The 17090-nt window shown below is 33.7% G+C and overlaps 1 protein-coding gene across 2 annotated transcripts in view; it reads left to right on the top strand.

Annotated features, from left to right (window-relative positions):
- Positions 1–17090, top strand: part of LOC136033621 (leucine-rich repeat-containing protein 15-like) — an 85166-nt gene that overhangs the window by 49578 nt on the left and 18498 nt on the right. For both annotated transcript variants that reach the window (XM_065714410.1, XM_065714411.1), the window contains exon 3: positions 8059–8339. In XM_065714410.1, coding sequence (XP_065570482.1) covers positions 8059–8339 — 281 coding nt within the window. The remainder of the gene's footprint in view (positions 1–8058; positions 8340–17090) is intronic.

The raw sequence follows: 17090 nt of genomic DNA, 5'->3' as shown, positions 1-17090 counted from the left end.
TTAAACTGCAATGAATTTTGATGAAAATCCACCAGCAGATTCAGCATACCACCGAACCTTACTGTAGAAGTTTCAAGCTCCTATATACAAAAATATGGAGTTTTGCCATTTTTGCCAGACGACAGATCAGGAATGCGTATTTATTTGTCTTTTTTTTAAAGGTGATAGTATTGAAATACGGGTCCTAGAAGATCGGAAGAGGGTGTATTCGAATGAAAATTAAAATTTCTAGTGCCCTTTTCAAGTGAGCAGAAAGAATGTAGGGTAACCTGCCTGGCCCCTCTGCCAGGCCCATTCATTTTCCAGAGCTATCTGATAAAAATTTTGAGAATACTATTTTGTTCAGTATAGTTGAAAGATAAGATAACTATGTCTTTAGGGGTGAAATCACACCCCGCAGTCCGTGAAGAGACGCCTGTAAGTGTAAATTTGCCCATTGTTTACGGATAGTATTTGTAATTGGGAAGTATACAAACATTTTGAGGGGGGATTTTTGGCTTGGAGTAGAATTCCATAGGGAGAATCTCCCTTGGGGAGAGAAATATCTGGGGGGAGGGAGGTGCTAATTTTCCATGGAAATTTTTACACTAGGGGGGGATTTGACAGAATTCCTGTGCACAATTATTTTTAATTGTCTTATATTCTCTTTGCCAACTCAATTTTGCACGTGGAGAAGTTCTGGAGGAACTATCCAGGGGTATTTTCCATATTTTTTTATTTCCTGGAAAAATTTCCATGGAAGAAGGTGTTTCTGAAGTGATCAAGAAACCGATTAGAGATTAAAGTCTTTTCCAACTGAAAGTTTACTCAGGATAATTTTTCAGGCAGAATCGTCTGCAAGAAATTTTACGGTGAGGGAGGAATTTCAGTGAGGATAGAACTGTCTGGAGGAAATTTGACGGGGGGGGGGGGTACTTAACGCTGGATGAAATTTCCAAGGAGGAGTTTTCCATGAGGGGGGGGGGTATTTTGTGGAGGGTGAGCTATATTTCCCTACATTATTTGAAAAACGAACAGAAATAAAATAAAAAAGAAGTCATTTTAATTGAAAGTAACGAGCAACGTTAAAATTCAAAACAAACATAAATTATTCCGTTTATGATGGGTTGCCTCCTCCTCAATACTTTGCTCTTTACGCTAAAGTTTGACTGTCACAATTTTTAAGAACGTGCCGTTTAACTGATACACAGGGGCCGTTTAATTAGAATAGGAAGCTTTTTTAAAGTGCTAATAGCTTTAGCGTAAAGAGCAAGGTATTCAGGAGGGGGAAACCCCTCCTGAATAAGTTGATTCTTACTTTCATTGGAAAAAACGTGTTTTTTTTATTTAATCTATTTGTAAAAACCAATTTAGGACTTTCAACTATCATTTGAGGTGCCTCAAGAACATTTTAGTATAAACACGTGTTGGATAACTGGACCCTCTTCTCTCCCAAGATGTATCAAAATTTAAATTTTTTTTTATCTTGAAGACATTCCCCCCTCCCCCCAAAAAAAAATAAAACATCAGCATCCATACCAGATAAACTAAAATCTAGAATTAGTAGCTAAGGCTCCCTTGTGTTGAAAACATGTCAACAGGAATGGTTTTTGATTGGGGTCTTTTTACCCTTATCCAAGCTCAAAGAACTGGTTATTCGCAAGGAAGCTGGATTCCCCAACTGGCTCGAGCTGTACTGCGCACGGGCACTTAGACCGTGAAACGGTACCGTTGTTCCAGCACTGGCCTTTTTTTTTTTTTTTTTTTTTTTAAATAAGTCGATTTAAAAGTTTAATCAACCAAGACACTTATTTGTTCGGGTTTATTATTATTTTTATTTATATAATGAGTAGAATTTCTTTCCTAATAGAATTTTATTTTATTTTTTCAATATTTTAAGCATATTTATATGATAAAAGTCATTATTAAGACGAAAATTAAGGAAAATTTTGAGGGGATGGAGACTTAATAATTTTTTCAATGAAGAAAAAAGAGGTCTAACGGGTCAATCCACCCCTTCGGATTGGCACCACTCAATGTACTTTACATCCATGACAGCCAGAAAAGACTATTTTCCGTTTTTTTTTCACGTTCTTTATTTGAAAGAAGAGTCTTTATTTCTTTTCCTTTTTAAAAGGCAAAGAATAGGGTTGCCATTGAGCTTTAATAGCGAGAAACATACTGATAGCAGAAACATACTGATAGCAGAAACATACTGATACTAGAAACATACTGATAGCAGACTTCTGACAGATCAAAATTCAGTAGTGCCAATCTTTGAAAATGTTGGAAGGGGGGGGGACCAAATACATTTTCCAAGGTATAAGGAAATAATCTTCTTTTTTCCAAAAAAGTTAGTTTCCAATGAAATTGTTCAAAAAAGGTATTTTGTGAAACGTGGAGGGGGGGAGCAAAAAATTTAGGGGTAGGAGAAAATATATAAGTTGTAAATGATTCCCCTCGCTAATTGGTGCCATTTTCAGAACTATTCTTAAGTTATTCTGTAATATTATTGAAAGAGCTTGCTTGGTATCAGATTGAAGTACTACGGCCTGTCCGCAATGAGATTTTACTAATGTTAAGGTTTAATTGGCGCTAATTTGGTCTGATAAGATTTTTCATAAACTCTTTTGATTGGCTGAAAAAATATTCAAAGAATTCTACGTTAAAATATGAAGTGGAATATTGGAAAAACATATATTTGAAAATATTCTATTAAAAAAACTTGATTTTCTTTTTGAAAAAAAGGCGCGATTTTTCCCCGGATACATTAGGCCCGGATGCATCAATGCTAGTTTCAAACTAACTTAAAAACTTTATCCTCAAATCAAAACTGTAATTTGAGTCTTTTTTTTTTCCTTTCTTCTTATGTAATATTGAGAATCGTCATTTGAGGTCACTAAAAAAAAAGAACCAGAAAATAAGGTGAAATGTAAGTAAACTGTAAAAATTGGTAAAGAAAGAGGTCCGTATTTTGGAATAGTGAATATCTCCTTACTAAATTCAGAGGCAAACATCATGTTTTTAACTCTATACACGACAGAAACCTTTTACAGTTCATGCCAACTAGCGTAACAACCGTGGTAATTTAGCCCTATCATGTCATTCGTGATGCCACTCAAAGTTAGCCACAATGAGACCCATTGATTGGGAATATTTGTATGCATGTTTATGTCCAAAACTCTAGTCTAAATGATAGAGGAGAATGCAGAGTTTTCAGATTAATGATTCTAAATCGGTTTGCATGATCAGATTGTAGTAAGTTACACGCGGTGATAGTACTATTAAATACGGTCAAAAGCGCCGACAATAAAATGTAAGAAGTGCTAATATTTTCGTTCAAAATTCCTCGTATCTATTAATCTAATCAACGATATTTTCAAACTTGTCTTAAGCTGCATTACTTACACAAGTAGAGCTTGAGTTGACAGCAAAAATATTAACAGATTATAACCAAGGCCTATCCAGGGGGGTACGGGTTGACCCCTCCCTTAATATAACCATTAAGCCCAAACAAAAATATTGGATACGCCCTTGATTATAACGAAAAGATTACAATGGCTAAGTAGGTATATGACGCTTGTTTAACATCAGGTCAGTAAGAGGCTGGTAGATTATTTCTAGCCGGTGAATCATTTCTAAGTTGAAAACCGTTTCTAAACCATTCTAAGTTGAAGCCTGTTGAAAACCATTCTAAGTTTTCCCATAATGTAAGCTGCTTAACGTGTGTCACAATGTAAAATCACCATTCAATGTAAAATCAGTATAATTAATTTATATCAATAATATATTTATAAATACGTTTATTAATAATATATTTAATATATTTATTTAATATATTTTAATATCTTAATATATTAACGAAAAAAATATTTTGATATCACTATATAGAAAACATTCAACTTTATCCATTCGCCGAAATACATCTTCGAAATTAGATGAACTTATTTTGTTTTTTTTTAGATTAAAAATACGTTGAAATTGCTTGAAAATCGCTAAAAAAAAAAGGATAAATTCCCTAATTCTTAAGCAGATTTAGAATCTTCCCCTGGAAAAAAGTCTAATTGATATCATAATTCTGGCTCGGTGGATGGACCAATTATTTTAAAGTAAATTATTAAAAATAAGTTCAAACATCTTCTATATATATATATATATATATATATATATATATATATATATATATATATATATATATATATATATATATATACATATATATATATATATATATATAGTTTATATAATCTCTTTTTTCAGTTTTGTCCGCTCTTACTTAAATCAAATTAAAATAATACCGCGGACAAAATAATAATCGAGCGGACAAAACTGAAAAAAGAGATTTGGGTTTATTCAGTATCTTCCAGGGGCAATCTAACAGGGAAGGCTTTTCCTTTCTGAGCACCCAACCAAATTACCACAAAAATAGTTTTGGAATTAAAAGCTCTGCATCCCAAAAGAAAAATTATCTCTCCCCTTAGATTTAGAAAACCACTTTTTAGTTCATTTAAAGTGGATCGTCGCCCCTCCCCCACAAACAACAGTTTCGTGAACTGGTGTCTCTGAGAAAATATGGGAAGACAATCCAGAAACTTCTGAATATTTTGACAACCAAAAAAGACAACAAAATGTGCATTAGATCGTACATATTGCAGAACCCTTTTTTTAAGGGTGGGCCACAAAATGTAAGCTTTGCCGAAAAAATATCATATAACAGCTTTTGAAATGCCTAAACCCATTGTAAAACTATGTTCCTGAAGCTGTATATACATACTTAATAGTGTTTATAGTAATAAAACAAGACAGTGGTCTAGTCATATAATCGTAGTCTGCGTATCATCCATCGTCCATTATATCTTCACTTAAGGCTATGACCCGTTTGCGGTAATGTGGGTAAGCAAAGGTAATTTTGAAGGTAATCTATAATTATAGTGGACTTGAAGAATTATTTCTTTGATGAATATGGTGCCAATTACCTTGTTTACAAAGCAGGGGGCTGAGTGAACCTGTCAATATAGAATCCATGGGTAATATTTTAATGCTTACTATTCAATGATGTATCATTCACGGTATTTCTCTTAGAGCCTTTAGTAGGGCGTTTTATATGATAAATAGCACAACTATTACAATTATTACAATTATTAATAACAATATATTTAAAAAACAATAATAATATAAAAATAAAATTACTTGTAAAAATAAAATCCAGCGTTGGCTTTAGGCCAATTGGGCAGATTTTACGTGGCAAAGATACTCCATTTTGTTATTGACGGGGAACGGAGGAGGCTTTATTTTGTTCACCAGTTTTTATATTTATTGGTTTCACCCCCGTCCCCTCCAAAAAAATTCTTAAGAAAGTTCACAAAATTGTCTAAATATGTATTTAAATTAGCAAATGTGAACTAATAAAAGGAAATTGACCCTCTTAATTGACAGCCTGCCAAGAATCTATTTAGCTTTAGCAGTATTTTTTGTGATAGGCCTACTGGATCCTCACATTTTACTGTGGTCATTCCCATGTCCTTTTTGGTGGATTTTATTTACCCAGTACGTAGGCTACATTTAAGAGCACAGGTAAATAACAAGCAAATAAGCGAATATAATAAAATGAACCAATATAAGTAAATAAACAATTTTTGGTAAGTATATATAAGAAAACACGCACAAATATGCAAAATGCAATACCCAGCTACGTTTATTTTTTCTTCTGAAACTTGTTTTCAAGTAATATGAGAATCCAGACCTATAGGGTGAATGGTGAATTTCTCTGACAAGAACTTATAGGAAAAAATCAAATTTCAAAATACGAACAGAAGTTTTATGGAAAAAGTTAAATTTTCTTCTAGATTTGAAAAATACCTCCTTTTTTCATTGAAAAAATGCCTCCTCCCTAGACTTTCAAAAACGACTATGTTTTGTATCTTCACTAAAAGTGATTTTTCCTAAATTAAACCTTGTCACGTTTTCATTAAAATAGAACCTTGCCACCTCTACATTTTATGAGTTCCTGTATATATATTGCAAATATATATATATATATATATATATATATATATATATATATATATATATATATATATATATATATATATATATTTATATAGTAATATACTATACTATATATAGTAATATGAGAATCCAGACTAATAGGCTGAATAGCGAACTTCTCTGATCATAACTTATACAATAGAACCAAATTTCAAAATACGAACAGAAGTTTTACGGAAAAAGTTAAATTTTCTTCTAGATTTTGAAAATTACCTCCTTTTTTCATTGAAAAAAATGCCTCCTCTCTATATAATGAAAAACGCTTGTGTTTTTGTACCTTCACTAAAAGTTGTTTTTTCTAAATAAAACCCTGCCACGTCTTCATTAAAATAAAACCTGGCCACCTCTACATTATGTGAATTGCTGCATCTGCATGGTAACCAAAACTCCCTAGGTGAAAGGTAGAACAGCTCCAAGTTTCTATCAAGAAAGGCACAGAAGCTCTTAATTTCGCAATCGTAAGTAGTGAAAATTGAAAAAAATTTATTATCTGCGAGAATTTGAATTGTTTTTGATACTGATAAAGAAAAATACTAAAATATATAAGAACAAAAAACTTAAAACAGGACAAAATCAATAAAACTAAAATGAAAAATTTTTCAAAACAGTCCCAGCATCCTTACCTCAGCAAAGTTCAACCAGGATTCTACCTGAGGTGTTCAACCTGAGGTAAAAATCCTGGGACTGTTTTGAAAAAAATTTCATTTTTGTCTTGGTTTTATTCTGTTGTAAGTTTTTTACTCTTATATATTTTAGTATTACTGAGGACAGCCCTTGGACATAGGGCCGAAATATTCATTCTACTTTGTTTTCCACTGTCTTGAGAAATTCCCTATTGTTCTTCTTGTTTTTGGTGTTTTTTACTAAACGAGAACCAAATTCAGCATAGTGTCCTGTTTGGCATGATAATTGCAGTCCATTGTCTCCACTGTTAAAAAAAATGTGGAAAATAATACGAAAAACTACTGAGAAATACACATTTTTGATAGCCAAATTAAGGTAATTTCCTGTATTGACATTATGGCAATGTGTGACGATCTACCCCTTGCTTCAATGACAGTGCAGTATCAAGGATAAACAGCTAAAACCCACCACAAACATAAAAGGATATCTGAGAGCATGTCAGATTTTGATTGACAAGCGTAAATTTGGGATGAGTTGAAAGCAGAAATATCAGAGCATTTGGTGCAGCAAGAGATTATAAACCAAATATTTTAAAACAAAGTTAATATGAGAAGTAAATAATGGATGTCTTTGTGTGGGGGGGAGGGGTTAAACCCATGAAATTTGCCCACTAAAATTCAACGATTCATTAAGCTAAAAGTGGAAAAAGATCTCAAATATTTAAAATAAAATTCGTCTGTTCTAGTCTCAGCCCCCGTCCCAAAGGAAATTCTTCAGTCTTACCCTTGAAAACTAATTAACTTGAAACCGGGATAACATTCCTCAAATCATGTTGAAAATTTAATTATTTTTCTCTTAGCCCCCCCTCCTCAGAACGTTGCTTAAGGTTATATCCATTATAGGAAACAAATTTTGAAATGAGGAATTCAAGCACTAATAGAGCAATCAGGGCCTTATATAGTATTTCTTCTTCAGGGAGTGGGGGTTTACAAAAGGATTTTCGGGGGGGGGTCTAAAAAAGCTTTTAAAGACGCATCAAAGATTTGTTTATATTCATTTTTGTTACGTGCTTACGAGTCGGACCCACATTTCGGGGAAGGAGTGTTCCAACCCCCTAAATCTGCCCTCTGGATACGGCCTTGAAAGCGGTGGAAAGGAAGAACCTAGGGAATATATTGAAATCATCTTATCGAATAGGGTGTCCTCATGACTGTCAAATTCGCGTTTTTCACCATACCAAAATCTGATTGAGGAAAAATGCTAACACAATAAGCAAAGAAGTAATAAAATGCAAAATTAAGAGAGGAAATGATATTGCGCTATCAAAAGGGGCTTTTTCGAATTAGTATCAAAGTGAAAGCCTTATTTTATTTTGATTTATGTTTTGCAAATATTTAATTCTTGCAGGTAAGGTGTGGCTACCATATCTTCTTATCATGCTACTTGTGACTTCAATATCAGCTTACTCATCTGATGAAGACAAGAGCACACCCCAAACATCAGCAATAAAGTGTCCAAATATTTGTCAATGTCAATTAGATGTTTCCGGACGGATTGAGACATCATGTAGACGGGGAGGCTTTTTTGGCGATCTGCAAACGGATATATTTGATTCAAACACTGAAGTTTTGGTTGTTGCTTCATCGTCAAGGCGGCAAAATGTAATCAACATTGGTCCGATTTTTCAGGTGAGTGATAAATTTACGGCTGATATCTTTGTGTGAATAAAGTATTATAGAAGAGCTATGGTTCCGACCCCACTCAGGGTGGTTTTGTCGGTTAAGGATTAAGCTAGTTTGGAGATTTCTTGTACATGATTGAATTTATTTAGCCCAAGATAATGCTTCTCAATAAACTGGAAAGAATAGAACCAAATTTAAGGATTATAAACCTAGACATAAGCTTGAAGATAGCTTCAAAGGGTTTAGAAGTCCTCTAAAGTCTCTTTGCTTTATGGTCCTATGTAGTCCGACAATATGGGTTCGACTGGTAGAGGATTTCTAGCATCTTTAACATAAAAAAAATTGTATAGAGTACAAAAAGTTCATTTATACATATAATGCAGCTGTAACAATAAAAATTAACACGAGGAGGATAGAACTAGAACTGTCTAAAATAATCTTAACTAGTTTCTTATATTTACTTTATTTAGAAATAAATACCCATACATTGACAGATACTCACCTAAACCTCAAAAGACTTAGTTTCAAATGTAGATAATAAATTAGTTTTCTAGAAATATAATACGTAACTAGGTTAAGACGAATTAATACATGTCAGAGACACTAATGACCTTTCCAATGAATTTCTATTAACAAAATTCGCCATTAATTTCAGTATTTAGTTTTATTTATTTAAATTTATTCACCTTAAATATTTACATTTATTTAAATCCAATTTTCTTTCTTTAACTTCATCAAAAATATTTATTATCTCTGTAAAAATAAATCAGGGAATTAATTATCTGGGTAAAAATGAAAATTTCAGATTCAATTGGCTTATAGCCTACTTACTGCCAGCTGCGCCCTCAACTTTATTCTAATTAAAATGTCATTTCAGAAGTTAAAAAATACCATAAGAGCTAGATTATCTTTTTGAAATTTTCTACCTATTCTGGCCCATTTCTGGCCCATATTTCTGGCCCATTTCTGGCCCATATTGAAATTTCTGGCCCAGGGCACTTGCCCCCAATGTCCTCCCTGAAACCACTTCCTTAAAACCTTTGACATTGGCCTAGTGAAAACGACTTACAATGTCTAGATTTGGCTACTGTCATACCTAAATGTCTTAGCAGCACACTTTTAAGACCACTACCCAACACTGTTTGCTAAGCTATTCTCAAAAGAAGGGTCAGCGTGGTATGTTTTTTTCAATCATGCTTTAATCATCCTGACCTAAATTGGCCTGTTGCTTCTTCCTTTACGAACAACTGGTTTTGCCAATTACCCCAGAAGTATAAAAGTATCAAAAATGACTTTTAGGCCTCATAGCAGGCACGTACGCAGGAATTTTTTTCGGGGACGTTCCAAAACCTTCGAAACAGAAGATATAAAGTAACACATTTTTTTTAATTTAGTAATGCAAAAGCACGTATAACGGAAAATACAGTTTAACTTTAATTTGTAGTATTGTAGCGGATGGGGGGAAGAAGACTGAAGCCTCAAAAGTACGTTTTAGGCTCAGGTTATGTTCATAGCGATTTAGAACCAGTGATTAATCTATTATATCCCACTGAAAGGGAAATTTTAGGATTAACAGTGCAATATGGGTGCTGTGGGGGGTAGTTCTTCTATTGCAAAAACGTAGATTTTAATGAAAAATGATAGTTTCCAAAATTGATCCATTAAAAGCTGTATTTTATCCTGAAAAGGAGAAAGCAAACTCTCTTTACAAAAAAAAAAAAAAAAAAAACAGTACAATTGCTAATTAGTTCGAAGAGGGTAAAAAGTTAGACAGAAAATGGATTAATAATTGGGCAGTGACTTGACCGGATAATTGCATGCTGTAAAATCCCCCAAACAAGGCTTCACACATGTACCTAGATTCTTACTAAATGTCCTACTTTTGCCAGAAATCCCAAGGAACAATGGGGAAATTAAACATTTCACAAAATTTTGGGGAGGGCCAGGGCCCAAAGGCCCCCACCTTGCGTACGTGCCAGCCTCATAACAACGATTTGACAGGATTAATCAAATTTTTTAAGTTTATAGCTTTAATAAATCAATTGTTGCACTAGGATTCATGAGGCGGAATGTTAAATTACTCTAGTAGAAGTAACTACTGTGGTTTTCATAAATCCAACCATGCCTATAGTACTTAAAGTGAAACTTGAAGCAGTAGCAGGGGACAAGTTAATCGAGAGGGGGCATCCACTTTAAGAACCATGCGTAGTAGGCAGTGCATACTGCACTCGATGAAAGTGTGCCATGCTCGGAAGGAAGTGTAATATAAATGACGCTAAGGGGCACAACTTGCCAGAAGTGTACCACATTCGGTAGAACAAATGACATTCTGAGATGTTCAAGAAGTGGAGGACCCCTTGGAATCGAAAGTAACGATAAATTAAATTTACTAGCAGCGATTACTAATGTATAAACAGTGTCACTGATAATTTACCCCTCTTTTTAGGACAAAAGTTAAATTTGCAGCTATGAATGTAGCAGCAATTCTTAGCTCTTAGTTCAATAATATAAGGCCTATAGTCTAAAAAAAAATCTTTAAAATAAAAGCCTAGTGAAGCGGATGAAACTTAGCATTTTTAGACGATTGAGAAATACAACCATTTTTGTTAGCCTATAAATTATAATCATTAATTATTATAAATTATATTCAGTCCTTCAGGGGGAAGCAACCGGTTCAGCGGTCCCTTGTACCTCAGCTGGAGGGTGGCTGGGGGACTGTCCACTTTGATCAAATTTTCATTTCGGTTAGGTTTGCAGGTTAAGTATTTGCAGTTTTTGTATAGCCTTGCAAAACTTCTCTTAATACAGCAGAAACTTTATTGAATTCATTCTCATGATGAAAAAAACAGACAATCAGTCTACTGCCTCTTGTTAAACGTTCCTTGTTATTTATTGTCAAGTACTGACTGTACTGTTAGCCTATGTGTGGAGTGTAGTTCAAAGCTACGCACCCTCCTCCTCCATAAATCTATTCAAAGCCTCTCTCTTTACACCCTCCCAGGAAGTTCCCATTTCCCTTAAATATTTCCTTACCACATCCTCCCATAAAATGCAAGAAGTCACCAAACTTGTTCGAAAAAATCGAATATTTTCTTATACTGGGTGAAAGTAGGGTCTAGTAGAGCATAGCCCCGCCCCTTTTCTAAGATAACCAATTATTCTTGTTTCAAAATCCCGAGTAATTTCAACATTTTGGTGACATGCACATACTTAGAGGGGTGGGTTTTAATTTATTTTGAAGACAGAATTATTTATGCCATTAATGCCTTGTGTAAGCCCTATGCTTTAGCCCTCATGCAAAAGGACCTCTTTTCTTTTTTGCTTGGACTAATCAGAGGGGGAAAATAACCCTACTATCTACTTAAAATTTATGAATGGGTCTTTCTTCAACGTCAAATACAACTTAATTACAGCCCTTCTGACCAGGTCTGTTCTGACCAGGTGTTTTCAAATTTAAATAGAGCTGCTTTTACATTCAGTTGGACTGGGTGTTAGAGGGAGAAAAGGGTTAAATCATCGGCTCATACAGCTCTGACATGTTGGTTTCTGTCTTCCGGTGGTTTTACGCAACAAAGCCTACCAACTGGGTTTGAAATCCGCGCTGCCAAAAGAACACTTATAATGGCTTCTTCAACTCTTTTCCACCTTTGATGACAACGAACCACTTTAGGGTCTTTATATTTGTGCATCAAACCCTAGTTTTTAGGTAGCTAGGTATGCGTTTATTTCAACCAAAAAATTACTGAAATTTACTACAATCAACGTTATGCTGCTCAGTATATTAGAGACCTAAAATAGCCCTGTTAAACAGCGAAAAAACAGCATGTAAACGATAAATTATTCATTCAAGATCAAAGAAATACGCTAAAAAGAAAAAACAGACGAAAAACTATGCAGTCTCTATAAAGGTATCTCGCATCTTAAAAAAAAAGAACAAAAAGGGGGTAAATTTTAAGCACGATAATATACAAGTTATTCAAAAAATAATTTATAATAATTTACAGTTTATTCTATTTAATTCTGGTTTTTGCTCTTCTATGACTATAAGTTGTGCTTTTACTTTTCTGGTTCGTTTATTATTAATTGGGGCTCTCTTCCATTTTTTGGCGTGCTCATTTTATTTGCTTACTGTAAAATTATGACTCAACTCACTGTGCACAAACTTAGCTTGAAAAATGCCCCTAACTAGACCACTAAAAATGTAAGTAAGCAGCTAGAACAGTGGTTCATAACCAATATTCAGCCATGCCTCACCAATGCATTTCTAAAATCCTGATACCCTTTTGTAATATTTAAATTTTTAAGCTCAAAATTTTACGTTTGCTCACCTGGAGGAAGCTTAAAAGGCCTTTAACTTTGTATTTTTTTTTTCTAATTATCCTCTACGTATATTTCATACTAATGAAAAATATATCTTTTTTGCTTGTTAAATGCATAGGAATGCGACGTCGTTCACATAGAGCAGATTTTTCACATTTAATGCTCTAAAGCGTTGCCAGCCGAAAGGTTCCCATAATTGCCATGCCCCACCGGTGGGGACCGCGCCCCAAGTTGATAATCACTAAGCTAGAACTAGAGGTCTTGACTTTGAGTAGCAGTCAATCCTGGCCACCAGTGTTCTGAAGGGATGCTAAGTATCCATTTTTTATGCCGGTTGAACCTTTGGCTTTAAATAGTTTTGATACCGCTGATTCACTCATCTGTCTTTTCTTTTCGAATAACAGAAACGGATTTAGCTATAAATCGGAAGCTTTGATGAACAGCATTTGTAAAACTAAGTTTTTGAAGCTTTTTACAAATTAAGAGATTACTAAGATTACTTTTTATTAAAATTAATATACATACACGTTTAGTGACATAATAAAAAACTTCAACTTGTTTTATGATGATAGCGCTAGATTTCTTATTGGCTTACGTCAGCACATTGTGATCCAGATTTAAGGTCAGACAACTTACATATAAACCTAGATCTTTAACAACTGACCGAGCATATTTTCGTCAAAAAAACTGTACGGATTTTTTTTTATGAAGATTACGTTAGCTTTTTTATTGAATAAGTTCCATACAAAATGTTCCAAATTAAAGCTCAAGAAACTTTCTGAGAACTTTTTGCAACTTTACAGCAACTCATGCAACGGTTACTATTAAGACAACAAAATATGTGAAAGAGAGTCCCTTAAAGCAAAAATTACTCTTTATCTGGATACAGATGACGCATGCGCAGAAAACATAGAGTAGAAAAATGGGACTGTTTAAAGTTTAAAAAACAAGAATTACCTACAACTCAGAAGTACTGGTACGGTAACGTTTCTTATGCACGACTTCGGCAGGATAGCTTACTGTTACTCACGACACTTCATCATAGGAACGAAACTCTCACAAATTTTGGGTAGCTTCTTATGTGTAGTTGGAGACAAATAGATAATACAAGTAGGTCATTGGAACATATAAAATCAATACTACTATTAACAACTCACTGTAGTAACAAGCCACCTGGGGTTGACACTGCTACATATACTCCTCCCCCCATCTTAGCTTGTTCAAAACTTCCCTCTTTTTACCCTCCAGAGACCCTATTTCCTTTAGATGCATTCTTGCAACGTCTTCCCACTCCATTCGGGAAGACCTATGTTTAGTTTGGCCCTAGGTGGATGGCCGAAAAGGACTACATTTAGGAATTTGTCATCCTTCATCAGCAAAATATGTCCTAGCCATTTAAATCTTAACTCATTATAGCCCTAGAAACTGGGATCGAACCATACCTTTCGTATAGCTGACTGTCGGCAATGAAATCAGCCAAGCGGATACCCAAAATTATCCGTAGATAATTCCTCTGGAAAACATGTAACAAAACCTTCTCTGTATTCCACGTTTCAGAATCACGCACACATATCACACGTGTCTGCACACGTTTCAGAACCATGCTTAACCTTTTCATCACTATAGCTTCCCATATTTTGATCTTGATTCGCAGGCTTGTCTCCCTATTCTATAATTTTTTTTATTGTTAGTAAACACCCTGAACCTTGGCTATTCTACTTTTTCACCTTCACTGCATCCACCTTCTTTACTAAATAATACCCAGGTAAGTGAAGTTGTCCACTTACACCCCAAATTGTTTACAAATGAAGTAATGAGTGAGCTAGAACTTATCAAGGTCATCCAGTAAACCGAAGAGTAGACATTTACATTTCTTGGTGAAAATATTCCTAAGAAAGGCTAGGAATACCAAGATTATTTAGAATATTAAGCAGTATAAGTGACTTAAACAGTCAAATTCTTCACTTATCAACAAAGTAATCACACACACATATATATATATATATATATATATATATATATATATATATATATATATATATATATATATATATATATATATATATATATATATATATATACATAACAAATGACCATATAAAGAAAAACCCAGTGATACTTGATAAAAACGAAACGATTGGTGACAAACTCCACTGAGAGATATTTTCACTGAGGCGAAGTGCTTACTTCTAGTTTGCAGAAAACATTTTTCATGAACTAACAACAGTTGTCGAAGATATTCTGACCTCTCAAAACCATTCAGACAAAAATATCTCTCTAATAGAGTTGTGGATACAAGGAGTATGTTTGATAGCTTTGGTAGCTTGCCTTAGAGATACAAGAGGCAACCAATAATCAAGGATCAAAAAATTGATAGTGAGAGACGGAGAAACAAGCAAGGAATAACTCTAATGTGGTTTTAAGAGAACCTACCAAAACCTTCTATTGGATTAGGTTTTAGTTTGTGTACTGCTTACACCAACCCTAGAAAATTCATCGCAATCGGATCACCCATGGCCAGCATTTAAACTACAACGAGCTGATGTTTTAATTCCATTGAAAACATGCATGAATAATGGATCACGCTGCCTAAGTAGGCCTCTCATGGTGATTTGAACAAGGCTTGTAAAAATTTTGACTTGTTTCTGATTGGAAGACATTTTTAGCTGACAAATAATATCAAAACTTATTAATTCCAGCTGCAGAGTATAGGTTTTTACGCCGTAATATGGAAGACCTATAAAAAATCTTTCCATAACAAACAGAGTGAGATTAGTGGTGAATTTTCCTACACAGCAAAAGCAAGTGTATAATGGATTGCAATTTGAAAGGGATTTCGGGGGAATTCGGGAAACCCTAGAACATTCGGGGTTTCTGCTTTCAACTCTTCGCCAAATTTACGCTTGTCAATCACAATCTGACATGCTCTCAGACATCCTTTTATGTTTGTTCTGGGTTTTAGCTGTATATCCTTGATCCTGTACTGTCATTGAAGCAAAGGGTAGATCATTACACATTGCCATAATGTCAATGCAGGAAATTACCTTAATTTGACTATCAAAATTGAAAAATACAGCATGTATGTGTATTTCTCAGTAGTTTTTCGTAATATTTTCCACTTTTGGTTTCTTGTAACAGTGGAGACAATGTGGAGACAAGTGAAGACAGTGGATCTGCAATTATCATGCCAAAAAGGACACTATACTGAATTTAGTTCTCTTTTAGAAAAAAAAAGTTCCAGTTCCAATTTTTTTTATTATTGCTTTATTTTTTAAATAAGTAAGAGCATAAGCTGATATCTTTGTTTCTTTATGATTGTTAAAACACTTCAAATTCTTGCGGATGATAAAAGTTAAATTTTTCAATTTTTACTAATTACGATTGCAAAATTAAGAGCTTCTGTGCCTTTCTTAATAGAAACCTGGAGCTGTTCTACCTTTCACCTAGGGAATTTTGGTTACCATGCAGATGGAGCAATTCACATAATGTAGAGGTGGCCAGATTTTATTTTAATGAAGACGTGGCAGGGTTTATTTAGGAAAAACAACTTTTAGTGAAGATACAAAAACAAAAGCGTTTTTCAAAATCTATAGAGGAGGCATTTTTTTCAATGAAAAAAGGAGGTATTTTTCAAATCTAGAAGAAAATTATACTTTTTCCGTAAAACTTCTGTTCGTATTTTGAAATTTGATTCTATTGTATAAGTTCTCGTCAGAGATGTTCGCTATTCAGCCTATTGGTCTGGGTTCTCATATTACTAACCAACAAGTTTCATAAGAAAAAAATGAGCGTAGCTGGGTATTGCAAACCAATAAATATAAAAGCAGGCCAACAAGACACAAGTCTTCTCTGTTCCCCGTCAATAACAAAAATGGAGTATCTTTGCCAAGTAGAATCTAAGTATATTTATTTATTTATCTATATATATAAAAATAAGTTGTCTGTGTGTGGATCTGTGGATGGATCAGGTGACGTCATGTTTGTTCGCATATGACGTCTGAATTATTTCACACTAATACAAAAGAAGAAAAAAACTAAAAAAGGTAAAAACTACAAAAAAAACTAAAAAGAAAAAAAAACTAAAAAAGCTAAAAAACTAAAAAAAACTAAAAAAAGGTAAAAATCTAATAACTAAAAAAAAACTGAAAAAAATAAAAAAAGGCAAAAACTACAAAAAAACTAAAAACTAATAAAAAAACTAAAAAAGCTAAAAAACTAAAAAAACTAAAAAAAACTAAAAAAAGGTAAAAAACTAAAAAAAACTAAAAACTAAAAAAGAAAAAAACTAAAAAAAAGGAAAAAACTGAAAAATAAAAGAGGAAAAGAAAACTAAAAAAATATGAATAAATATATATAAAAATAAGTTGTTTGTGGGTTATGTCTGTCTGTCTGTCTGTCGAGTGACGTCGTGTTTGTCCGCATATGACGTCTGAATTA

This window comes from Artemia franciscana, chromosome 12, assembly GCF_032884065.1.
Source record: "Artemia franciscana chromosome 12, ASM3288406v1, whole genome shotgun sequence".
In the NCBI taxonomy this organism is placed as follows: Eukaryota; Metazoa; Arthropoda; class Branchiopoda; order Anostraca; family Artemiidae; genus Artemia; species Artemia franciscana.
Note: the sequence above shows the minus strand (reverse complement) of the source record. Positions and strands in the feature narration are given on the sequence as shown.